Source organism: Narcine bancroftii, chromosome 1, assembly GCF_036971445.1.
Source record: "Narcine bancroftii isolate sNarBan1 chromosome 1, sNarBan1.hap1, whole genome shotgun sequence".
In the NCBI taxonomy this organism is placed as follows: Eukaryota; Metazoa; Chordata; class Chondrichthyes; order Torpediniformes; family Narcinidae; genus Narcine; species Narcine bancroftii.
The window spans coordinates 424,918,180-424,944,126 of record NC_091469.1 but is presented as its reverse complement, the minus strand read 5'-3'; the positions used below and the strand labels follow the sequence as shown (position 1 = coordinate 424,944,126).

Below are 25,947 nucleotides of genomic sequence, written 5' to 3'. Positions count from 1 at the left end.
TTTAATTTTTTAAGCTTTAGACATACAGCATGGTAACAGGCCCTTCCAGCCCACAAACCCGTTCTGCCCAATTAACCTACAATCCCTGTAATGTTTTGAAGCATGGGAGGAAACTGAAGCACCCGTGGAGACATGGAGAGAATATACAAACTCCATACAGACAGTTCTATCTGCCACATTAATGATCTATTTTGTTTCATCCATTACTTTTTCCTCAGTAGCATACAAGATTTGATCCTTAATATTTCATTTCATCTAAGCCAGGACAAGGACTCAAAACAATTGAAATATCATTTGTGCCCTGATAAAATCTTGTGTGCATTTGAATTCCTCCATCCATTTCGACTTGTCGGTTAGCATAGCTGACATCTAATGAAGAACATTAAAGTAAATTCAGAAAAAAGTACAAATGCCCAGCATCAACAAGTAATTAATATTTTTGACATTTATTGGAGATGTAACTGAATGTTAAAAATGCAACACTATTTCATACAAGTTGCTGTACTGTTTTTCCTTATTTATAATGGAAATTCACCCTTAAAGTTAGTGATCTTAGCTTTGAATTGTTTTTCTGCACCTGAGTCTTTAAAATCTGTACATGAAACTGGCAAAATCTGCTAAAAGAATACTGTACCAGATAATGAGGATTCATCAAATTGAAAATTTAAAATCTTAATTAATAACCTTCATCACACGCTACATTACACATTTATAGTATAAAATAAGCAGAAGCCTTTTCAAAACTAATTTACTGTCAACTATCAGGCTGAATCCTAATGTTGGTGTGTTAAGAGATGGAATGATTGTTATACTGATTATCTTCCTTAATTGATGTCACAAAGAAGCGCAACACCACGCAAAATCCAATTTTCAAGGGAGTGAACTGTTCGGAGATCTACTGCAGCTATGTAGTTCATATCGGTTCTGACTGGCTTCTTGTAGATAGGGCATGAATATAATCGGGGATCTTTTTCACCTAGAACACAGAAGAAACAGTAAGAATTTGGTAAGCTTGAATGAAATGTACATTATCCTAGTTAATTAAAAATGCTGCAGGTTTACTCTGAATTAAAAATATTAAGTAGAAATTTTATGGTACTTTATTTTGCATTTGACTTGGCAATGTTCCATAATTAAACCTTATTTGGCTTGATTTGGGTAATTTATTAGAATGAATAACTGGAGTTAGAATCCCATGTTAAAGGAATTGAACCTAAATTGAATATATATCAAGTAAAATTTGTTCAAATTGCTTTGGCAACAGCTAGAAAATGTACTGCTATATCTTGGAAGTCGGTTACTGATTTTGGAATAGACAGATGGTGTGCACAAGTTCGGTAGTATTCCACTTGAGAAAATTACTTACAATTTCAAAGATGAATATTATTTTTGTGAAATATGGAGCTCATATTTACAAACTGTTGGTATTAAAATTTAAGTGAATCTCAAACTTTCCCTTTTTCATGGGTCTCTATATACATGTTTAAAAGTATTGGAAAGTGTTGTAGTTTTCTTGTCCCTCTTTAGTTTGTAAGGGGTTGGGGGGATTTAGAGGAGGGTTTTTTCTCTTGTATTTTTTACTTTTTTTATATAAAATATCACATATATTTGGATTAAGTTTGAAATACTGTGATATGTTTATGTGGTTTTATATTAAATAAAATATTTTTAAAGAGTAGAAATTTTAAAAATATATGCTCTTCGTTTTAAAATTAGCATAGTTGAGACTATCAGGATTTGGAAACAATAATAGAAATCTTTTGAATACTATAGTGGAAATTTATTAACACAAATTCCAGTCATGTGATCAAAATTCCCATGTTGAAATACATCCATGGCTTTGCCCTCTATCTTGATATTTTGGGGTCTATAAAATAAAATACAAAGTTCAAATTTACTGGTAAGTTTGTCACCTGATTGTACAAGTAAAATCTGACAAAACAGTATTCTCCAATCCTCAGTGCCAAAAATATGCAAACACATATACATAAAATCATCACTGCATTCTAATTTTTCTTTACTCAGTGTGATAATCAGTTAGGGGATTTTAAACTTTCCAGTTTGTTTTGCAGAGGAGACTTTTGGTGGGTGCTTTCAAAATATAGGATTGAGATGGTTTAACAATATGTCACAGATGAGAAAAATGCAGCATGCACAATGGTAAACCTGCAGAATGCCCTACATCTTGTTAATCTATTTTATAAACGCTTGAAACTGTGATCCTCACTGAATAAGTTTCAAATGTATTTTTTTCCACTCCAGTTATCTTTAAGCCATAAAAATCCAAACCATTCCACACCAGAACAAGAAACAAAATAGTTCTTGTATCTGTGATTAACTCACAGTGTAAAATTATAATATTGTGCATTTACAAATAAGTTGCAAATATTTTGCATACTTGGGCTATTCTGAGCAGATATATGTATGACTGGCATTAGTTCGAATAGCACTTTAGGTTTGGACTCCACGAGCTTTGAATTGCGTCTGTCCCATCCAGCTCCTTCCAGATACAGCCCATACACATAAACTCCCTCTGAGGGGGGTGTTGTAATATCATCTTTCATCCATTTGCTGACTTCATTGAACAGAACCACACTATCTAATGCCCAACCTTTGTGAGCACGAGTCATTTCCTGTTAGGTAAAAATTAATAAAGTATTAGTATGAATGTTTCACGTTGTGCTTTAGACTAAAATATTTATTACAGATCTCTTCATAAACCATTTAAATCTTTTTATTTTATCTATAGTGAAAAATGTTATTTGAAGGGTGTAACAAACTTATTTACCAATTAATAAGAATAAAGTACACAATTGGAAAACAGTCCATATAGATGAATAGAAATAAAGGTAGATAACTTTAAACTTTCTTTTATGACAGAGCCACCTTCACCAAATAAATAGCAGTCAATCCCATTGGCCCACATGACTTCCTGTTGCACCTTTTCCTGCAACTTTATGTACAAACGTTTCTCAGTTGATCCTCATTCTTTGGTTAATAGTTCAAATCATTCAAGTCAATGTATGTGAATATGCCTCATCAACAGGAATCCAATTATAGAGTAGTAATAGCTTCAAGAGATTGACTTTATATGAAAGAAGAATTCCCAGACATGATATATTATAGATTTTTTTTTCCTGATCCCAGTCTGCATTTAAAACAGATCCTTGCATTTCCTTTTTAAAGGTGAAAAGAATTGATGCACAGAGAGTTCCTCAACAGCTGTTCAAATACAGCAATTAATTGGTTCTTATTGATTAAATACAACACCAAATGCTTTTCAAAAGAACTTCTGAAAGAGAACGGCCATTCTAGTGGACAGAGCAGAGATGCTCAATGAAGCAATCTTCCAATCTGTGTCCAGTTTTTCCAACATCGAAGAGACCACAATGGGATCAGCAGATGCCATAGATTGCCTCTGCAGATTCTCAAGTTAAGTGTTGCTTCACTTGAAAGGACCTTTTTGGGCCCCAAATGGTGGTGAGGGAGGAGGCGTGGATGTAAGTGGAGCATCTCCTGCGGTTACAGGGGTAAGTGCCAAGAGGATGGTTGGTGGGGAGGAGGAGTGGCTGAAGGAGTCAAGGAGGGAGCACACCCTGTTCGACTTCATGGCCAGGTTGATAATAGATGGCAATGGAAGAGGAATGGTCACTATTCTACTTGCATTGGAAATGATAAACTGCTGCTGTCATTCTAATATTTGGCCATCAGAGCTTTTTCTTTGCTTCTCATTTTTTTGCCAGAAATTATGGGGCTTGGGAGCTGGAAAATTGGTAGGATGGATTTTGAATAGTAACAAGATCCTTGTAAACAATAGACAAGCGGAATGCTATTTACAAAGTTTAGTTGAATATAACTTTGCAGAAAAACATTAATGGTCAATAGTATTGTACAAAATCTTGCCCCTTAATCTGCTGTGGAGATCATCCATTACCTGTCTCATTGCTGTTAAAAATCCTTGAGGATTAAAAAAGCCAGTCATCCAGAAGCAGTTTGGTCGTCCTTCAAAAATCCAGGAATGGAACTGACTATTTCTCTCCAATAATTCTGTAAACCAGAAACCAAGTGTGCTCGATTCCCAGGATGTCTGGAGAACAAGACAACTTTTTCCATAATTAATGAAAACCCATATGCTCCTGTCATATACATAATGAATTGTCATGGGAAAAATCATAGTAATTAATTCCCAGATGTTTTAAAAACAAACTGGTATTAATGTAAAGGAACTCCTGTCATACAAATTAACATTAAGGACAGGGAATGCATCAGAAACAAGGTGGATAATCTTGCTGTACACTTAAAGATTGGAGGGTATGATGTTGTGGCCATTGTTGAGTCATGACTAAAGGATTGGTGTCATTGAGAATTGAATGTCCAAGGATACATGGTGTATCACAAGGATAGGCAGGAAGGTAGAGGGAGCGGTGGCGGCGTGGCTCTGATGGTAAGCAACAACATTAAATGATTGGAAAGAAGGGATAGAATCCTTATGGGTTGAGTTAAGAAATGGTAAAGAGTCACTAATGGCAGTTACATATAGCCTTCCCCCCCCCCCCCCCCCCAATATGGGGAATATAGAGATTACAAAAGGTGTAGTTTTAAGGCTTTTGAAGAATATAAAGGTGGATAAGTCTCCGGGACCAGACGGGATCTTCCCCAGGACATTGAGAGAAGTGAAGGAGGAAATAGCAGAGGCTCTGGCGGTAATTTTCCAAATGTCATTAGATATGGGGATAGTGCCGGAGGATTGGCGCATGCACATGTGGTTCCGTTATTTAAAAAGGGTTCAAGGAGGAAGCCTGGCAACTATCGGCCTGTAAGTTTGACGTCTGTGGTAGGTAAATTAATGGAGAAAATTCTTAGAGATAGTACTTATAAACATCTGGATAGACAGGGTCTGATCAGGAGCACTCAACATGGATTTGTGGGAGGAAGGTCATGTTTGACCAATCTGATTGAATTTTTTGAAGAGGTGACTAGGAATGTGGATGAGGGTAGCGCAGTGGATGTTGTCTATATGGACTTCAGTAAGGCCTTCGATAAGGTACCACATGGAAGGTTAGTTAGGAAGGTGCAGTCTTTAGGTATAAATTTTAAGATAGTCAAATGGATTGAACATTGGCTGGAAGGGAGAGGCCAGAGAGTGGTAGTGGATAATTGTCTGTCAGGTTGGAGGCCGGTGACCAGTGGTGTGCCTCAAGGATCTGTATTGGGCCCATTGTTGTTCGTTATATGCATTAATGATCTAGATGATGGGGTGGTGAATTGGATTAGTAAATATGCAGACGATACTAAGATAGGTGGAATAGTGGATAATGAAGAAGGTTTTCAAGGATTGCAGAGGGATTTTGGCTGCTTAGAAAAGTGGGCTGAAAAATGGCAGATGGAATTTAATGCTGATAAGTGTGAGGTCCTTCATTTTGGTAAGAAGAATCAGAATAGGACATACGTGGTAAATGGGAGAGCATTGAGGAATACAGAAGAGCAGAAAGATTTAGGAGTAACGGTACATCGTTCCCTGAAGGTAGAAACTCACGTGAATAGGGTGGCGAAGAAGGCTTTTAGTATGCTGGCCTTTATCAATCATTACATGAAATATAAGAGTTGGGAGGTGATGTTGAGATTGTATAAGACGTTGGTGCGGCCTAATTTGGAGTTCTGTGTGCAGTTCTGGTCGCCTAATTATAGGAAGGATATAAACAGAGTGGAGAGAGTGCAGAGAAGGTTTACCAGAATGTTACCTGGGTTTAAGCATCTAGAGTATAGGGAGAGATTGGACAGATTAGGTCTTTATTCTTTGGAGCGTAGAAGGTTGAGAGGGGATTTGATAGAAGTATTTAAGATTATGAAAGGGATAGACAGAGTGGATGTGGATAGACTATTTCCGTTAAGAGGAGGAAAGATTAAAACAAGAGGACATGAGTTAAGAATTAAGGGGCAGAGGTTTAGAGGTAACATGATGGGGAACTTCTTTACTCAGAGAGTGGTAGCCGTGTGGAATGAGCTTCCGGGAGAAATAGTGGCGGCGGAGTCAATTGTATTATTTAAGAAAAGGTTGGACAGGTATATGGATGAGAAGAAGATGGAGGGTTATGAGCATTGTGCAGGGAGGAGGGACTAGAAAGGGGTGTTTGGTTCGATGCGGATTAGAAGGGCCTAATGGCCTGTTTCCGTGCTGTAATTGTTATGTTATGTTAAAAAACAGCAGCCGGAACATGGATTACAAAATACTACTGGAAATAGATAAGGCATGTCAGGACAGCATTACGGTAATCATGGGGGATTTTAACATGGGAAAGTTGGGTTGATACGGGACTTAGAGGGAGAGAGTTTGTGGAATGTCAATAGGGTGGATTTTTGGAGCAGCTTGTTGATGAGCCCTCCAGGGGATCGATTGGGTGTTCTGTATTGGGTGCTTTGTAATGAACTAGAGGTACAGTTGCAGCATAACCTCCCTGTTCCTAAATTCAATCCCACTAGCAATAAAAGCCAAGATACCATTTTCCTTTTGTGATTTATTCACTCCCAAGTCCTTCTGCAAGTCACCATGCTGCAATTGCTTGCCATTTAAATAATATTCTGATCTTCTATTTTTCCTTCCAAAATGGATAACCTCACATTTATTAACATTGTACTCCATGTGCCAGACCCTTGCCCACTCACTTAACCTATCTATATCTCTCTGTAGACTCTCCATATCCTCTGTACAATTTGCTTTTCCCATCAATTTAATGCATCAGCAAACTTAGAAAAACTACATTCTGTCCCCGCCAGAGAGTTTATGTATATAGTGGACCCCAGTGACACACGACACACCACCAGAAAAATACCCCTGTACCCTAACTCTGCTTTCTATTGGTTAATCAATCCTCTATCCATGTTAATACATCACCCCCAACTCCATGCAACCTTATCTTCTGTACAAGTCTTATGCAGAACCTTATTGAACACCTCTGGAAATACAGGTAAACAATCTCCACCTACTCTTTTTACTGCACTCATTATATCCTCCAAAAACTTCATCAAATTTGTCAAACAGGACCTGCCTTTGCTGGTCTTCCTGGTGGATTCATTTCACTCCAGCTGCCTCACTATTTCTTCTTTAATGACAGCTTCAGCATTTTCCCAACTACAGATGTTAAACTAACTGGCCTATTGTTCCCTGCATTTTGCCCACATCCTTTTTAAATAGTGGTGTGACATTCACCATCTTCCAATCCACTGGGAACTGCCCACAGTCCAGAGACTTTTGGTAAATTATCATTAGAGCCTCAAGTATAACTTCTGTCATTTCTTTCAATACATGGGATGCATTCCATCAGGATCAAGGGATTTATCTATCTTTAGACCCTCACCTCCCATTACATCCGTGTTTTTTGCCATGTTCGGCATGTCCTCTATCGTGAATACTGATACAAAATAGTTATTCAAAGCCTCAGTCATTTCCTTATTATCATTCCCCCTTCTCACCTTCCAAGGGACCAACCTTCACTTTTGCAACCCTCTTGTGTTTTATATAATTATAAAAACTTGTACTGTCCTTTTTCATATTTTGAGCTAATCTTTTCTCATAGTCTGCCTTCCCTCACTTTATTGCTCAATTTGTGATTCTTTGTTGCTACTTAGTTTTCCCAATCTTCTAGTTTCCAATTACTTTAAGCGACTTTGTTTGCACAAGTTTTTAGTTTGATGCCTTCCATGATTTCCTTAATTATCCAAGCTGGCTGCCCCCACTCTTACTGTCCTTGCTTTTAACTGGAATATACTTTATTGAGCTTCATGAAAAACCTTTTTGAAAGTCTTCCACTGTTCCTCATATAGCCTGCATTCCAGTCTACTACCCTAGCCAACTCCTTCCTCATCCCCTTGTAGTTTCCCTTGTTAAGGCATAACACGGTGTTTTTGACCAAACTATTGTTCTATCCATTTGTATGATAAACTCAAACATTCTGTGATCACTTAAGAGGATCACTAATTTTACCTGTCTCATTGCACAGGACCAGATCCAAGGTTTATGTTCATTCCCTTGTAGGTTTAGTAACATGCTGTTCAAGAAAGCCATCATGTATGCATTCTTTGAAGTCCTCCTTAAGGTTACCTCAAACAACATGATTCCCCCAGTCTACATGCATATTAAAATCCCCCACAGTAACTGCTGTTCTGCCCTTGCATGCCTCTGATATTTCTTGGCTTATTGTCTGTGCCACTGTCATGTTGGTATTGGGTGGCCTTTCGACAACTCCCACATTTTTCCCTTTACTATTCCTAATCTTTAACCAAATGGATTCAACATTTTGCTCCTTGGATCTTATATCATCTCTCACTATTGCCATAATCTCTTCGTTAATAAGAGTGCTCACCCTCCTCCCTGATCTTCTTGCCTCTCCTTCCTTATTACCTTGGATATTTAATTCCCAATCCTCTCAACCATGTTTCAGTAATGGTGGTGAAATCATACCCATTTGTGCCACAAGTTCCCTGACCTTGGTTTGAACACAATGGGCATTCATATAAAGTGCCCTGATGTTGCACAATAAAATCTAGTAATCTTTGCCTCTTTTGCACTTTTTCCCTTCTGCTCTTACTTTTCTCTTTATAAACTTTTGTTTTTATTTTATCTACACTCCTCTTTTAATTTATCCATCCCTCTCCAATCGGTTGAACCCATCCCCCCTTCTATTTCATTTAAAGCTTTGTCCACAGTCTGTTATATGATTCGCCAGGATCAGGATCCCATCCTGGTTCAGATGGAGCCAATTCCCTTTGACTTTGAGTAATTCCTTCCTTCCCCAATGCTGGTGTCAATTTCCCATGAATTGGAACCCACTTCTCCCATTACCAATCCTTGGGCCATTCATTTGACTCTCTAATTTTCTGGACCCTGCGCCAATTTGCACGTGGCTGAGGCAATAATCTAGAGATTACCACCTTTTTGGTTCTGCTTTTTAATTTAGTTCCAAGCTCTTCAAATTCCCTGAACAGAACCTCTTTCCTCATTATACCTATATTGTTGGTACCCACATGGACCATGACAAATGGATCTTTCCCATGCCTAACAAACCTATCATAATAATTTGAAGAGATCACAAATAGGAATAGACAAGGGAGATGCAGTGGATGTTGTGTATTCATACTTTCAAAAGGCCTTCGATAAGATGTCACATATAACGCTGGAAAACAAGATGAGAGCCCATGGAATAACAGGAAGGACACTAACATGGCTGTTTGGCAGGAAACAGAATAGGAATAAAGGGATCCTATTCTGGTTGGCTACCAGTTACCAGTGGTGTTCCTTGGGTTGGTGTTGGGGCCTCTTTTTACATTGCATATAACCATATAACCATTTACGGAGCGGAAACAGGCCATGTCGGCCTTTCAAGTCCGCACCGGTTCACTAGAACAACTCCACTAGCTCAAACCTCCTGCTCACCACCAATAAACCTCCAACCCCCTCGCCTCCATGTACACATCCAACCTTCTCTTAGATGACAGAAGGGACCCTGACGCAACTATCTCATTTGGAAGTTCATTCTATTCTGCCACCACTCGCTGAGTGAAAAAGCCACCTCTAATATTTCTCCTAAAGTGTTGCCCCCTGACCCTTAACTCATGGCCTCTTGTTCCAACCTCCCCTGCCCTCAGGGGAAAGAGTCTGTTTATGTCTAGTCTATCTATTCCTTTCATAATTTTCAGTCGTCTACATTCCAATGAATAAAGTCCCAGTCTCCTTAATCTCCATCCTTTCTATAATTTGGAGACCAGAACTGAGCATAGTACTCCAAACCTGGCCTCACCAATGCCTTAAACAGCTGCAGCATCACCTCCCAGCTCCTATACTCTATACTATGATTTATGAAGGCCAGCATACCATATGCCTTCTTAACCACCCTGTTTACATGGGAATCCACCTTCAGTGAACTCTGTACCATAACTCCCAGGTCCCTTTGCTCCTCTGCGTGCCTCAATGCCCTCCCCTTAACTGTATATGTCCTATTCAGGTTATTTTTACTGAAATGCAACACCTCACACTTGTCTACGTTGAATTACATCTTTTAGCCCACTCTTCCAAACAAACCAAATCCTTCTGTAATCCAAGAAAATCTACCTCACTATCCATCACTCCCCTATTTTTGTATCTGCATATTTGCTTACCCAGTTAACCACACCCTTCTCTAAATCATTAATATAAATTATAAACAACAAGGGACCCAGCACTGATCCCTGAGGCACCCCGCTTGTCACAGGTTTCCAACCTGACATACCATGACTCTCTGCTGTCTATGTCCCAGCCACCTCTGAACCCATGTCATAATCTCTCTACCTTCTTTATTAATCTTCCATGCGGAACCTTATCAAAAGCCTTATTAAAATCCAAATAGATCACATCCACCGTTCTACCTTCATCCACCTTTTTTATCACTTCCTCAAAAAACTCAACAGGATTCATCAAACATGACTTTCCTTTTACAAACCTTTTATAAATGATTTGGATTGTAGAATAGATGGCTTTATGGCTAAATTTGCAGATGATACTAAAAATAGGTGGTGGGGAAGATGGTCCTGAGGATAACATAAGGTTGCAGAGAAATTTGGATAGATTAGGATAATGGGCAAAGAGGTGACAGATTAAATTCAATGAAGAATGCACCTTTTGTAGAAGAAATAGATGGGTAGACTATTAATTAGATGGGGAGAAAATTCAAAATTCCAAAGTGCAAAGGGATTTGGGAGTCCACATGAAGGATGCACGAAATGTTAACCTCTGGTTGAGTCGGTGGTGAAGAAGGCAAATGCAATGTTGGCATTCATTTCTAGAGGAATAGCATATAAGAGCAGGGATGTAATGTTGAGCCTCTAAAGCACTGGTGAGACCTCACTTTGAGTACTCTGTACAGTTTTGGGTGCTATATTTGAGAAAAGACATCCTGGCATTGGAGAAGGTTCATAGAGGATTTACTAGGATGAAAGGGTTAGTAAATGAGGAACGATTGTCAGCTCATGGACTGTACTTGGAGTACTATTGAATTGAATATTTTATTTATATAGCACACTTTATATAGAATAGAATGTTGCTCCAGAATGCTTTACATCAATTAAAAAATAAACAAAGTACAAAATCAACAAATGATTAGACAAGAGATTCATCTCGCAAAATAGTAATGGGTTGGAGAAACAAGTGGTTGGTGATAGTCTGCCTAAACACACTGCCACGTCCGACTCAACCCCATGCCCTACAAACTCAAACTATCAGGGTGGGTGTTGCAGTTCCCTAGACAACCATGACAAAAGTGAAGCCAAGATTTAGGGGTCAGGGAAATCAATACAAATTTGAAGCTTATCGTCGTTTCTTAAAACTGCAGTCATTATAAAGAGCAGCGGTAAAAATATGAGATTACCTTTAGAGACTGATGCATCATTAGGGTAAAACATAAGACACTTTAGACTCAAAACATTAAATAAAATTAATTAAATCACAAACTAAATTAAATTTATTATACATAAAACACTCAGTTGCAATTATATTAAATAACTAAAAATCTGTGCCACCAATACTTTGACTAGAAACCAACACTATCACCATAAGGGTTGAAAGACCACAGCAGCCCTTGGTAGCTCGAGTAAGAAGTCTCTCACGTTCTTTGGTGCCTGGGGTTATAGTATAAGCACCCACGTTACTACTAGCCCCACAATGCAGCCCCTCAGGAATGTCCCACCAGCATGGAGAAGTCCTGGCCCCACAAACAATCCACAATTCAGCTCCGTAACCTCGGTGAGGCATCCCCTTGAACACCTGCCAACTTCGCCAGTGACAAACCTGGGCTCCACCTCTGTCGCTCCACATTGGTCGTCTCGACTCCAGGCTGAGCCCTCTCGACCTCCACTCCGGTTGCCTAAGCCACACCGTTGACCTCCAAGCCTCCAAACTGACGTTCCAGATATCCGCCTCAGCCATCAAGACCTCTGAAATGGATGCTCCTCAGACGGAGTTTTGGGTGGGGGGGGTTAACATGAAGGAATTTTGAATGCTGAAAGATGGCAAAAATCATTCCCATGATAGGGGAGTCTTGGACAAGAGGGCACAACTTCAGGATAAAAGGGCATCAGATGCAGAAAAATGCCTATTCAGAGAGTTGCAAGTTTATGGAGGTAATTGGGCAGAGATTGACAGGTCAGGGCATCAAGGGTTACGGGGAGTGGAGCCAAGTGGGAAGATGGATCAGCTCATGATTAGAATGACAGAGCAGACTCAATGGGCCAACTGAGGTGTTTGCTTTTATATGCTTTGGAACATCAAAATAATTTAGAAATCAAAACATACAGATCTGTTTCTATCATTCCATGAAAACAATGAAAACATTTTGTGCTTACCTTTTTCCATTGAGGTGGAATTCTAGCATCATGCATGCAGTCTAATGCATCCTTGAGGTTTTGGCTCATGACAATTGTTCCTTCAATTGCAAGTTTCAAGTCAATCAGAGTACTTTGCACCAACATAATTACTCGCTGCATCCTGTCAATTTCTTGTCGAAGAAAGATATTCATTGGTTGTAGTGCTCCCATCTTCTGCAGCTTTTCTTTTACCTGGCAAACAATCTAATTGGTTAACTTGCCAAAATCAATTGTGTACAATAGTCAACATTAAAGAGGCATGCATAAGGTTTCAGCAATTTCATATCTGTGTATTCTGCTTCCTGTGCCTGGTGAATGCCTTGCAGGTAGTCTGGTGTAGATTGACAAGATCAATTCTTGGATTGGGGAGCAGGAGGGTGGGTGTCCTACAAAAAAAAAAGTATTGAGAGCTATTTTCCAGTGAGGTACAGAAAATCCAAAGAAGGATCAGAGTAGTATTTGTTCCATGGTCTCAAAATAAGTTATTGGTCAATTGGGACCAAACTGAAATTTAATTCCTTAATATAAAGTGTTATGCATCTTAGAATTCTGAATTTCAGAGGGCTGATTTTGCTCAGTCATCAAGTAGATTTAAATCTGGGACTGATAAGTTTTTGAACTATTCAGGGGTCAGGAAATATGATGACATAAATGGACTTGAGGTTAAATAGAGGAGCAAGTTGGAATTGGCCTAATCTGTTTCTTATTTTCTTAAGAGCATTGGACACAATCTCCGATGGGCATGCACAATTTATTCTTAGCATTTTTGCTTTTGGTAGATTCTCACTGGAAGGGTTGTTCACTTTATTTTTGTCAGTTTGAATGACTGCTAACATTTCCCCAACAACCACTATGTTGCCTTTTGATATTTTCAGTGGACTGTGTGATTTCCATCTTAACATAATTCCATCTGGTCATATTGTTATCTCCACCCTGGAATCTTTTATCTGCTATCTGCAATGTTCTCTTTCTTCCCAGTATCTTCTCAAGTATTCTCTTCCTTTCCCAATCTCCTGGCCTTGGCCAACTTTCTCTTCAGCTCTTTTGGTCTTCAACTCAACTGCTAACATCCATCTCCTTGTAACCATATAACAATTATAGTACGGAAACAGGCCATATTGGCCCTTCTAGTCCACACTGAAATCAGTGTGAAGTGAAACTTCACTAGTTCCACCTACCTGCTCCCTGTCCATAACCCTCTCTAGTGCCACTTGATGAAGTAGACAAAGACGATGCGGTCAAACAATATTCATGGCTTTTATTAGCATAAACTTATGGTACAATAATGAAAGACAATGGGTGCATACATAGTTATACCCAAGGGGAGTGTCTTTAATGGTAGAGATAATGCACAGCCAATGTTAGTACAGCAAGGCTAGCCAGAGGGGAGACAGGCAGCTTAGCAGAGATTCACCACACCCTCAAACCCCCTCACATCCATGTACTCATCCAATCTCCTCTTAAATGACAAAATTGACCCTGCTACAACCACCTCTTCTGGAAGGTCATTCCACTCAGCCACCACTCTCTGAGTGAAGAAGCTACCTCTTATGTTACTTCTCATGTTTTGCCCCCTAACCCTTAACATGACCCCTCATTCCAATCTTTCCTACCATCAAGGGGAAGAGCCTATTCACATCTACTCTATCTATTCCCCTCATAATTGTATATACAGCTATCAAATCCCCTCTCAACCTTCTACGCTCCAATGAATAAAGACCCAGTCTTCTCAATCTTTCTCTGTATACTGCAACTCTCCTACAGTCTTCTCCTAACTCCACTCGATTCTCTACCATTTAATCTATCCTGGATCATTTTAACCTCACAACCTTCTTCACATAATAGTTACAGAGCTCACAAATGCAATGCTTTTGGTCTCATGGGTGCAAAAATATCCAAACCTCAGTCTTCCACCAAATGTGACTAATTGCAGGAACCCTATTTTCCATGGAATAAAATGTTTAAATGATTGTGATCCAATTCACAGGACGAGATTACAGAATCCCAAGTTTTCTTTTTTTTTGTGCAAGTTTAATAGTTTACGTGTTGCACTGTTCTTCTTCTTCTTTGGCTTGGCTTCGCGGATGAAGATTTATGGAGGGGTAAATGTCCACGTCAGCTGCAGGCTCGTTTGTGGCTGACAAGTCCGATGCGGGACAGGCAGACACGGTTGCAGGGGAAAATTTGTTGGTTGGGGTTGGGTGTTGGGTTTTTCCTCCTTTGTCTTTTGTCAGTGAGGTGGGCTCTGCGGTCTTCTTCAAAGGAGGTTGCTGCCCGCCGAACTGTGAGGCACCAAGATGCACGGTTTGAGGCGATATCAGCCCACTGGCGGTGGTCAATGTGGCAGGCACCAAGAGCTTTCTTTAGGCAGTCCTTGAACCTCTTCTTTGGTGCACCTCTGACACGATGGCCAGTGGAGAGCTTGCCATATAACACGATCTTGGGAAGGCGATGGTCCTCCATTCTGGAGACGTGACCTACCCAGCGCAGTTGGATCATCAACAGCGTGGATTCGATGCTGTCGGCCTCTGCCATCTCGAGTACTTCGATATTAGGGATGAAATCGCTCCAATGAATGTTGAGGATGGAGCGGAGACAACGCTGGTGGAAGCGTTCTAGGAGCCGTAGGTGATGCCGGTAGACGACCCATGATTGAGAGCCGAACAGGAGTGTGGGTATGACAACGGCTCTGTATACGCTTATCTTTGTGAGTTTTTTCAGTTGGTTGTTTTTCCAGATACTTTTGTGTAGTCTTCCAAAGGCGCTATTTGCCTTGGCGAGTCTGTTGTCTATCTCGTTGTCGATCCTTGCATCTGATGAAATGGTGCAGCTGAGATAGGTAAACTGGTTGACCATTTTGAGTTTTGTGTGCCCGATGGAGGTGTGGGGGAGCTGGCTGATGGAGGATCTCAGTTTTCTTCAGGCTGATTTCCAGGCCCAACATTTTGGCAGTTTCCGCAAAACAGGATGTCAAGCGCTGAAGAGCTGGCTCTGAATGGGCAACTAAAGCGGCATCGTCTGGAAAGAGTAGTTCACGGACAAGTTGCTCTTGTGTCTTGGTGTGAGCTTGCAGGCGCCTCAGATTGAAGAGACTTCCGTCCATGCGGTATCGGATGTAAACAGCGTCTTCGTTGTTGAGGTCTTTCATGGCTTGGTTCAGCATCATGCTGAAGAAGATTGTAAAGAGGGTTGGTGCGAGAACGCAGCCTTGCTTCACACCATTGTTAATGGAGAAGTGTTACACTGTTAATTATGCATTTAAAGGCAGAGATTTAAATCAATCCATAAAAATTATCCCCTTTACCTGCTTATTACCTACCTCAAACGGTATGTAGTCTGCAGGTAGCTTTTCCAACATGTCATCAGCCAACCTTACGACTACAGCTTCTCTTGATTCTCCCCCTCCACTTGAGCTGTCTTTTGGCTGAATACTCAAGATAGTATCCAAGACATCATTGGCAAGTTTGCTCTGGTAAGTAATATCAGCATTTGGATGTAGACCAAACACTTCAGGTGTGTCATATGTAGGAAGACTCTGCAATGTACAGTGTTTAATTTTATTCCCAAATAAACAGCTTATATAATATACTACAATAATGTGAATGCAGATCATTGTAGAAGAGGAAAAAGTTTAATAGCAGTCTACAAACAGAAGAAATTACTCCTCACATGAAATGAAATAGCTAGTTTTTTTAAGAAGTAAAATGGCATGCTGTGTTTTATTGCAAGGTTTTGAATATAGAGTCAAGGTTATTTTACTGCAATTGTAAAGGGAATTGGTGAGACCGCACCTTGAGTATTGTGTGCAGTTTTGGTCTCCTAATCTGTGGATGGACATTCTTGCTCTTGAAGGGCTACAGTGAAGGTTCACCAGACTGATTTCTGGAATGGCAGGGCTGATGCATGAAGAAAGACTGGATCTTCACTTTGGAATTTTGAAAAATGAAGGTGGATTTCATTGAAACATAAAATTCTAACAAGACTAGGGCAGGATTAGGAAGAATGATCCTGAAGTTGAGGAAGTCACAGTCATTTAGGACTGAGGTGAGAATAATCTTTTTCACCCAGTGCTGTGAGCTTGTGGAACTCTCTACCACTGAAAGTTGTTGATGCTAGATAATTAAATATATTCAAAAGGGAGCTGGTTATGTCCCTATCAGCTAAAGGGATTATGGAGAGAAAGCAGGAATAAGGTATCGAGATGCATAATTATATTGAATGATGGAGCAGGCTTGAAGGGATGAATGGCCTTCTCTTGCTTCTACTTTCCAGTGTTGTACAAGATGGTCAGAATGCTACACTAAAAATAAATGTTCCTGATCCATGTTAAAAATCTGAACTCAGTTTATGTTCATTAATATTAAAACAAAAAAAATTAAATTAGGTAATGTGGAAATGCTGCTAGCTATAGATTAACTAATCTATAATCTATAATAGATTAACTATAGATTAGATTAACTAAGGTATTCACTAACCTGAATGTTCTGTAGATATTGATCCACTAAATTGCATTTGGGAATACTGTAATTTTTATAGAAGCAGAAGTCAGAAGCAAACATATTTTCACTGAACCAGACCTTGACTAAAGTGTTCAGCAATCGTTTATCGTAATCATCTGTGACTCTCCCACCATACTGGATCTCACCAATCATATATCGCACTGTAGTCCAAGAAACACTCTGGTAGTTGGGGAGAAGGCAAATTTTAAAACATGAGCATAATTTTATAATCTATTATATTGAATCAGACAACTTTATTGGACTTTCTGCTACTATTATAAAAACACATTTAATTAGCTATAATTATTTTATTGCTGAGATAGTGCTTTGCTTCATGAGATCATTTGACATTTGCAAATAGTAGCTAAATTAAAACACAACAATATAGGTTTGAAATTTCTGTGAGGATCTTCAAATATTCTGTCTATGACAGCAGATCATATGAGGAAGTTGTGCATTGTTGGGTAGTTAAGCATTTTCACAATGACTTTTGCTAATCTTCCATGGAAGAACAGCTGGAAATGTATTGCATCTGCCTCAAAGATGAGATATACAGATCCATGTAAGTAATTTGTTACGATTATAAAGTTTCAGTTCAATGCTAATTATTCCTCTGAAGAAATAATTTTGTGCTAATCAGTCTTGTGCAAGGATCTCTGCTTGGTTAAAATATAAAAAAAATAGAAAATTTATTTAATCTTTATTTTATACAGTTGTAATATTTTAGCTGTGATGCAAAATTAACAGAGTATCAAAGTCATTCTTCATATTGATCCTTGCTTGCCTTTCATCAATAGTATTGTGCATAATTGAGACATTAAAAAATGCAGTCTGTACCTTTTTGACATCTATGTCATCCAGGTGGTTTTGAATAAACTGTACAGTAGCATTAAAGTCAGCCTGGTTAAATTCATATGGAACATTCCAACCCAAAGGTCCATACTTTCGTCTTTCTTGCACTGTTACGTGTAAAAAAGCCACTGCATAGAGCATAGGCTTCCACTGAGTCATATTATTAATATCCAACAGATCCTGACTAATTCCTGTAAAGAAAAGATCTCAGGGTAACAATTTTTATATTACTTACATAATCCTATTTACCGATTCAAATTTGAAACTGTGGTTTCAACTATCAAGGGTATGTGGAAGTCATTCAAAATGAAATTATCCTTGGCTGTATAAAAGAAAAAAAATGTAGGCAATTCCAATAGTAGAAGAAACATTAAAAAGTACAAAGATGTACTAAAGGTTGATCAACTTCGAGAACCATTTGAAAAAATATAGTTATCGTGGGTTTGTTTGACAGGAGAATCTGGGAGAGGACTTCTTTCCATTTTGTCACCTCAAAGGAGCACATTTATTTAACATTTTACTCAAATGAGACTTGGGCTCTATTCTCCAATGCAGCAATGACAGTTCAAATGTTAAATTCTTTCTAAACCTCGTTGTTTATGTTGGACCTGAAGGTTAAATCGCATGGGATGTACGTTGAGTTGGCGAATTGGATCTAAAATTAGCTTGGCCATAGAAGACAGGAGGGTTAGGGTTAGGATTTGTGGTGGAGTGGTGTTTTTCTGACTGGAGGTCTGTGAAGTGTAAGGATTAGTGCTGGGATCTCCATTATTTGTGATATATATTAATGATATGGATGATAGATTGTTGGAGTGATGGATTGAGAAAACTGTTGTCAAAGAAAACAGCAAGATATAGAACAGGTCAAAGTTTGGGCAGAGAAATGGCAGGTGGAATTTAATCTTGACAACTTTGAGTTGATGCATTTTGAAGGTCAAATAAGAGATAGAAGAACTAGGCCATTCATCCCATGGATTCTTCTCCACTATTTGAATCATAACTAATGAATTCTTCCTTTCAACTCCACATTCCTGGCTTTTCCCCATGACCTCTAACACTCTTACTCATCAAGAACCTATCAATGTCCACTTTAAATCTACGCAATGACTTGGCCTGCACAGCATTTCACAGATTCACCACCCTTTTGAACAAATTTCTCTTCTGTTCTGTTCCAGAGACTGTGCAGTCTGTCCCTAGACTTTCCCATTATTGGAAACATGATCTCCACGTCCACTTTATTCAGACCTTGTATGTTTCAATAAGATTTCCCCCTCATTCTTCTAAACTCTTGAGTATAGACCCACAGCTCCTCATTTGTTAATCCTCTCATCTCTGGGATTGTTCTTGTAAACTTTCTCTGGACCCCTTCCAATGCCATCACATCCTTCCTTGGATATGGTGCACAAAACTGTTCACAATATTAAAGGCTCAGCATTACACCTTTGCTTTTATAGTCTTAAATGCAAGATGAAAGTTTCCAGTAAATGGTAGGGCCCCTGGAAACCAATGAATATTAGAAATAAATCATTGATAAAGATCACTAATGCTTCTTGCTGATTATTTACAAGATGTACTTCTGATTTTATAGGGTAACTAACAAGTACTTAACTTTTTTTTTAAACCTTTAACTGCATTTGGCTTACTCCAGAGCAACATGCATGGCTTCTTCAAATCAAAGCAAGATTGAAGCTGAGAGCAGATATTAGATACTGAGCAGCCTATGCCAAAATATTAATAATAATTTCACAGATAATAATCTGATAGCTCTTATTTGATCTTAATTCAGATAAGTGTGCTAGAACCTAATGGAACTAATACTGTGAGAATGTTTTTTTTAACTCTTAAACCATTTGTATCCCTCTATTAATATTGCAGCCTTACCACAGTAGGTCCTTTTTAAACCAGCCCGTAGACCTTGTGGAGGCTCGCTGGTAAACTTGATTGACATTTGAAGAAGTGCAATTGGGAATAACTTGTGAGCTTCTGTAGTCATCCATAATCGAAAAGTTTCATGGATATTTTCTGTTTCTGTAGTGATATCCATTAATTCATCCAGGAAATCGAGACCCAAGTGACAATTATGAAGCAAAGCCCAACCACCCTAAATAAAAAAAAATATTGTAATATTTCATATTAGAAAAAACTCATTAGTTATAAAAATTCTAAGTACAATGGATAGATCAGCAGGGCTAGAGAGAAAATCGATAGATTGGGTACAGGGAGGATCAGAAGATTAGCAGTGGGAGTCCAAGAAAGAAAGAACAAAGATTTATATATGTGGCAGAGCACATCACAATGCAGCAGAGCAGCCTCGTCAAGATGGCGCTGCTGGGCTTTGCTTCCTTCGTGGTCAAAGGGGCCGCGCACACGCACTTGGCTGCATTATTATGTCGCCGCCTTATAAGGCACAGCACAGCTTTTTCCAAATTAAACCTTTGGAAGCTAAACAGACTCCATATGCAGTCTTGTTTTTTCGCTTCCTCTTCATAGTCACCGCTACATTTGGTGACCCCAATGAGCCCAAACAAATCAGGATTCTACATCATGGACAGCAGCAGAAAACACAGTAGCCGTGAAATTACTGACCTTCTGGATGCTTCACCCATGCACTTAGTTCGGACAAGCGGAAGCGCAATTCCACTTCAGGCAGATCACTCCAACTCAACAACGTTCTACTAAGTTGAAAGCTCCCTTGAGCAACCGCAGCCAGGGTGGATGACCTGATATATGACCGTCCGGAGGAAGGTAAATACACAGCTCTCAAGAAGCTCCTCTTAAGTACTTTAGGCCAGTCCAGACGACAGCACACTGCCAGACTCATGCACCTAGATGGCCTAGGAGACATAGCACCAACTGCCCTCATTAATGAAATGCTTGCACTAGCAGAGGGCCACAAGCTGTGGAGTAGATGACATACAGCTGCTGTTAGCAGATGAGGATTTCTCGGATCCACGCAAGGTCGTGGCCAGAGCAGACATCCTGTGGTGCACAAAATGTGAAAACGAGTCCGCCATGAACCAGGTATTGCGTTCCCACCCAAGAACACAACAGCGCCCCAGCAAGCCAGCAGAGGCACCAAACACTAACTGGTGCTTTTATCACCAATGCTGGGGAGCACAGGCACAAAAGTGCAGGCAACCCTGCTCGTTTCCAGAAAATGGCCAGGTCAGTCGCCGCTAATGACCATGGTGGCTGGCCACATCAATAGCCTTTTGCACATCACTGACAAGTTTAGTGGCTGATGGTTCCTGGTTGACACGGGTGCTGAACTCAGTATCATCCCACCAACTGCACTGGAGACACAAATGTACCCACAAGGCCCCATCAAAACCTTTGGCACGCGCAATGTGCAAATACAGCTCGGCAACGAGAAGCTTCTGTGGAATCTGTGGAATTTCACCCTGGCTGCGATGGACACATAGCTCCTTGGTGCTGATTTCCTTTGGGCACACAGCTTGCTGGTGGATGCGAAAGCCAAATGGCTAGTGCATGCCTGGACCTTCCAAAATCCAACTCAAAACTACCATTGCCCTCAACCCAGGCGTGGCCATGGTGAGTGCCCCTAAGGACGAGTACAGGCACCTCCTGGATGAATTCCCGGCTATCCTCAGGCTGCATTTCACTTCCACCATGCCACAGCATGGGGTGCAACATCACATTCTGACCCAAAGGCTCCTGCTCCATGCCAAAGCCAGGAGACATCCCCCAAACAAACTGCAGTTGGCCAAAGAGTAATTTTTTTGGATGCAAGAATTGGGCATAGTCGGCAGGTCCCACAGTCAGTGGGCATCCCCACTACACATGGTCCCCAAGTCCTTAGGCAGATGGCGGCACTGTAGGGATTACTGCCACCTTAATGACTCCGCCACACCAGACCGACAACCTTCTCAGCACAAAGGTGTTGTCCAAAGTCAATTTGGTGCGTGGCTATAATCAAATCCACATTCACCCGGACGACATTGGCAAGACAGCCATTATCACCCCATTTGGACTTTTCAAATTCCTCCACATCCCTTTTGGACTCAAGAACGTGGTGCAAACCTTTCAGCGCTTGATAGACGTGGTGGGCAGAGACTTGGACTTACTTTACTTAGATGACATACTCATCACAAGCAAGGACCACAAAGACCATCTCTGCAGACTCTTCATTTGCCTGTTGGAATTTGGTCTCAAAGTCAATGTGCCAAAGTGCCAATTAGGAAAAGACACCATGCAGTGTCACCGCACTATCACCGCAAATGGGGTGGCACCATCAGCGGAAAATGTCACAGTCATATGCCAGTTCACCCTCCCCAACACCCTCAAAGGCCTCCAGGAATTCACAGGGATGGTTAACTTCTATAACCGATTCATCCCGGGGGCAGCACACATCATGACAACACTATTTGCCATGATATTGATCAAAAGAAAAACCCTAGCATGGATGGAGGAGACCAACGCAGCTTTCACCGCAACGAAGAACGCCCTGGCTAATGCCAGCTTACTGGTTCACCCCAGATCAGATGTACCCACGGCACTCATCATGGACGCATCGGTGACAGCCATCGGGGGTGTCCTTGAGCAATCCTTCAAAGGTCAGTGGAGGCCTGGGCCTTTTTCAGCTGTCACCTGCACCTCCTGAACTTAAATATAGTGTGTTCGACAGGGAGCTCCAGGCTGTTCATGATTCACCATGGCTAAGGACCCCTGGTCAGTGTGCCAAAAACGCCACCTATCCTATATATCTGACATCTCTCCAGCAAGGACAATGTCATGGCCAACACACTCTCCTGACCCACCATCCAGTCCTTATCCCTCGGGCTGGTCTACTCCCGGCTGGCGCAGGCCCAGAAAGAGGCTGAGGAAACACAGGCCTTCTGGACAACCATCACTGGTCTCGGCTTCGAAGACCTCAGCCTGCTGGACAGCCCCGACACACTCCTGAGCGATGTCTCCTCTGGCACATCAAGTTTTCAAGACTGTTCATGCCCTCACACACCTGTCCATAAAAACCACAACGTGTATGGTATCAGAGAGGTTCGTGTGGCACGGTCTGAGAAAATAAGTTGCTCAGATGGCTCACAATTGCACCCACCGTCAAGAATACAAAGTCCACCATCATGTCAAGACCCCACTCCACCAGTTTGAGCCTCTGAAGAGGCGGTTCGAACATATACATGTCAACATTGTGGGCCTGCTGCCCATCTCCCGAGACACCCGGTACCTTTTCACAGTAATAGACCACACCACGAGATGGCTGGAAGCCATTCCTTAAGACAACTCAATTGATTCCTGCACCAGGGCACGGCTCATGCATTGGATCACGAGGTTTGAGGTACCAGCCCACATAACCACCGACAGAGACGCGGTTTATGTCAGCACTGTGGACACAGCTCGCAACGTTCCTGGACATCAAGCTGCACCACACTGCCGCCCATCACCCACAGTCCAGCGGACTCGTTGAGTGTTTCCACCGCCACATGAAGTCAGCCCTCATGACCCGTTTAAATAGCCCCAATTAGGCGGACGAGCTCCCCTAGGATTTACTGGGCATCAGAACGGCATCTAAAGAGGATTTACAGGCATTCTCAGTGGAATTGGTGTACGGTGCCCTGCTAACCCTGCCAGGTGAATTCTTCCCACTGTCCCAAGACTCAGGCACTGAGGGGAAAGCATCGTTACAAGACCTGCAGGACAGGTTAGCCTATTTTGCACCCCCCTCCCCATCCTCACACCATGGACGTCAGCCTGCATCCATCCCCAAAGACATCAACTACAGACTTTGTATACATCCGTCATGGTCCCTCCAACTCAGGCAAAATTTTCACACTAGACATTGGGGGTAGGGAGGAACTGTTCCCAGCAGACAGGCTGAAACTGGCACATCTGGACCACAGTCAGCAGATTGTACCAGGACAGCCCAAGCGCTGGGGGAAACCTCCTAAAGGTACACCCCCACAGTGCTCAGGGACACTAGAGCCAATTCTGGGGGGGGGGGGGGGGGGGTTGTGTGGTGGTGCACATTGCAACGCTCTGCATTTGTCATGACCGCGGCAATGGAGCAGCCACGTCAAGTTGGCCCTTCCGGATTTTGCTTCCCTTGTGGTCAGAGGGTCTGCACACTCAACTGCATCATTACGTCACCGCAGAGATGGGTCTTGTTGGCCGCCTTATAAGGTGCAGCATTGGTTTTTCAAATTAAACCATTGGAAGTGAAGCTGACTCAGTGTGTGTAGTCTTGTTCTTTAGCTCCCTCTCCGTAGCTACCGCTACTATATATATTTTATGTACAATGACTCAAACTCAAAATTAATTCATATTGCTTGGAATTTCCTCTTACATTGGTCATAGTTTGCTGGAGTAATTTGCGTGCATGGATTTCTTGACCCTGACCCATCGAGATACAATGCGTTTCTATCTTGATCTTTTTGCCCAATGCTTTGATGGAATCTGTGGGATCTGAGCCCATTGATAAAAAACAGATAAGTGGAGTGTATCTATCTGATTCTTCCCATGTCTTTTCTATGTCCAGGATGACTCCTTCTGCATATTTTTCTCCCATTGCATCCATGATGTACTTACGAGCCTAAAGAAAATGGGGAAATTTCAAAGATTTATTTAATTACAATTCCTGTTAAAAATGCAGCAAAGCATTAAATAAATAAATGAAATAAAATATATCACTTCCTTGATACAATAAGTACAAATTGGTTTTGCACAATGAGCAAGTCAGTGCTTTCAATTTCAATTCAGAAACAAGTATTTCATAAGTGGAACCCCTGACCTTCATTTTATCTGTCATGGAGTGGTTAACATTGTGGAATTTACATTACCTAACAAGGCTGAGATTCAAGGAGCCAGCTTTTGAAACTAAAAAGGGTTTCAGCTCCCAACCATATTAATTACTTTTGTAGATAGCAGAAATTGTGGAATAAAAATAGAAAAATCTGCTTTTACAGAGGAAGAACCTTGGGCGTGTTGGAAAGAGGATTAATGCAGCTTTCTCTGACAAGAGACTGCAGCACAAGTAACAATAAAAGCAGGTAAGGCAACCTATGTAAAGAGAGAAAAATATTTAACATCAGATCAATGATATTTCATGCGAATTAAATCTGATGATTCTTTTTCCTGATCTGATATCACCCTGCAACAACTTTAATTCCACAAAGTTGAAACTTCTGCAATTACTTGCTCAAGTGGATCAGGTGAAAAAAGTCACCTTTGTGACAAATTTACAATAGAAATCCAATTTGCAATTAGAATAATAGTCAATAAGCACGTCAAGGCTCCTAAGGACATAAACTCGGATAAATTGAACATTAAAAAAAAATTGACAGACAAAAAGGATTGTTTTCTGAAACTATTCAATACCTGTAACAAGGACAGATTAACACTGTAACTCACTTCTTCTCCTAAGATTATTGTATAATCAATCTCATTTTACTAATTCTCTGAACATTCCATCCTGTTTTGAAAGAAGAATTAATCACTGAAGGAACAGGGCTCTAGTCACGCAGGCTTTGTACCAGCCCTGCTCCAAATTTCACTGAGTACATTGAGAAACCAAATCCTATAGTGCCACTTTTTTTGAAGGAGAGGACCTCTTTGGAGTATTGTATTTAGCTTTAGTCACCGTGCTTCAGGAAATATGTTGTTAAGCGGGAGAGGGTGTAGAGATGATGTACAAGGATGTTGCCAGGACTCGAGGGCCTGAGCAATAGGGAGAGGCTAAATGAGCTCTGGCTTTATTCCTTGGAGGTCAGGAGAATGAGGGGTGACTCAGTCTTTTGCCCAAAGTTGGGGAAATTGGTAACCAGAGGACATAGGTTTTTGGTGAGAGATTTAATAGGAACAAGAGGTATAACTTTTATACACAGAGGATGGTGAATGTATGGACTGTGCTGACGGTCGAGGTGGGTACTATTGGACCAATATATGGATAGGAAAAGCTCAGAGAGTATGGGCTAAATGCAAGCTGCTGGGTCAGTATGGGCAAGTTGGGCCAAAGGGCCTGTTTCCATGTTGAAGAGGGGCACATAATTCATGTAGTTTGAAAATAACCTATTTCAAGAGAACCTCAATTTTGGATTATATAGTATAATTTAGCATCTATTATTTTTCTTCAGTATAAATCCAAGTACCCTCAGCAATAACAACTGGAGAACTAGGAAGGAAATGGAACCAGAACAGCTACACTATAACAAAAGTACTTGCAGACTGCTCAACT

General features: G+C 40.8%; 1 protein-coding gene across 9 annotated transcripts in view; it reads right to left on the bottom strand.

The window, feature by feature from the left end:
- Positions 1 to 427: 427 nt before the first annotated feature.
- The window catches only part of dnah5 (dynein, axonemal, heavy chain 5), a 343,529-nt gene continuing 318,009 nt past the window's right edge, over positions 428 to 25,947 (bottom strand). For 8 of the 9 annotated variants that reach the window (XM_069914167.1, XM_069914164.1, XM_069914172.1 and 5 more), the window contains 9 exons: positions 24,061 to 24,306; positions 19,623 to 19,842; positions 17,727 to 17,932; positions 16,866 to 17,069; positions 15,710 to 15,925; positions 12,370 to 12,582; positions 3,935 to 4,087; positions 2,399 to 2,633; positions 428 to 976 (listed from right to left, as the gene is read on the bottom strand). In XM_069914167.1, the coding sequence (XP_069770268.1) occupies positions 825 to 976; positions 2,399 to 2,633; positions 3,935 to 4,087; positions 12,370 to 12,582; positions 15,710 to 15,925; positions 16,866 to 17,069; positions 17,727 to 17,932; positions 19,623 to 19,842; positions 24,061 to 24,306 (1,845 nt within the window). In that variant the 3' untranslated portion in view covers positions 428 to 824. Of the gene's footprint in view, positions 977 to 1,800; positions 1,868 to 2,398; positions 2,634 to 3,934; positions 4,088 to 12,369; positions 12,583 to 15,709; positions 15,926 to 16,865; positions 17,070 to 17,726; positions 17,933 to 19,622; positions 19,843 to 24,060; positions 24,307 to 25,947 lie in introns of those variants that run through there. The other variant, XM_069914169.1, reaches the window with a different exon arrangement.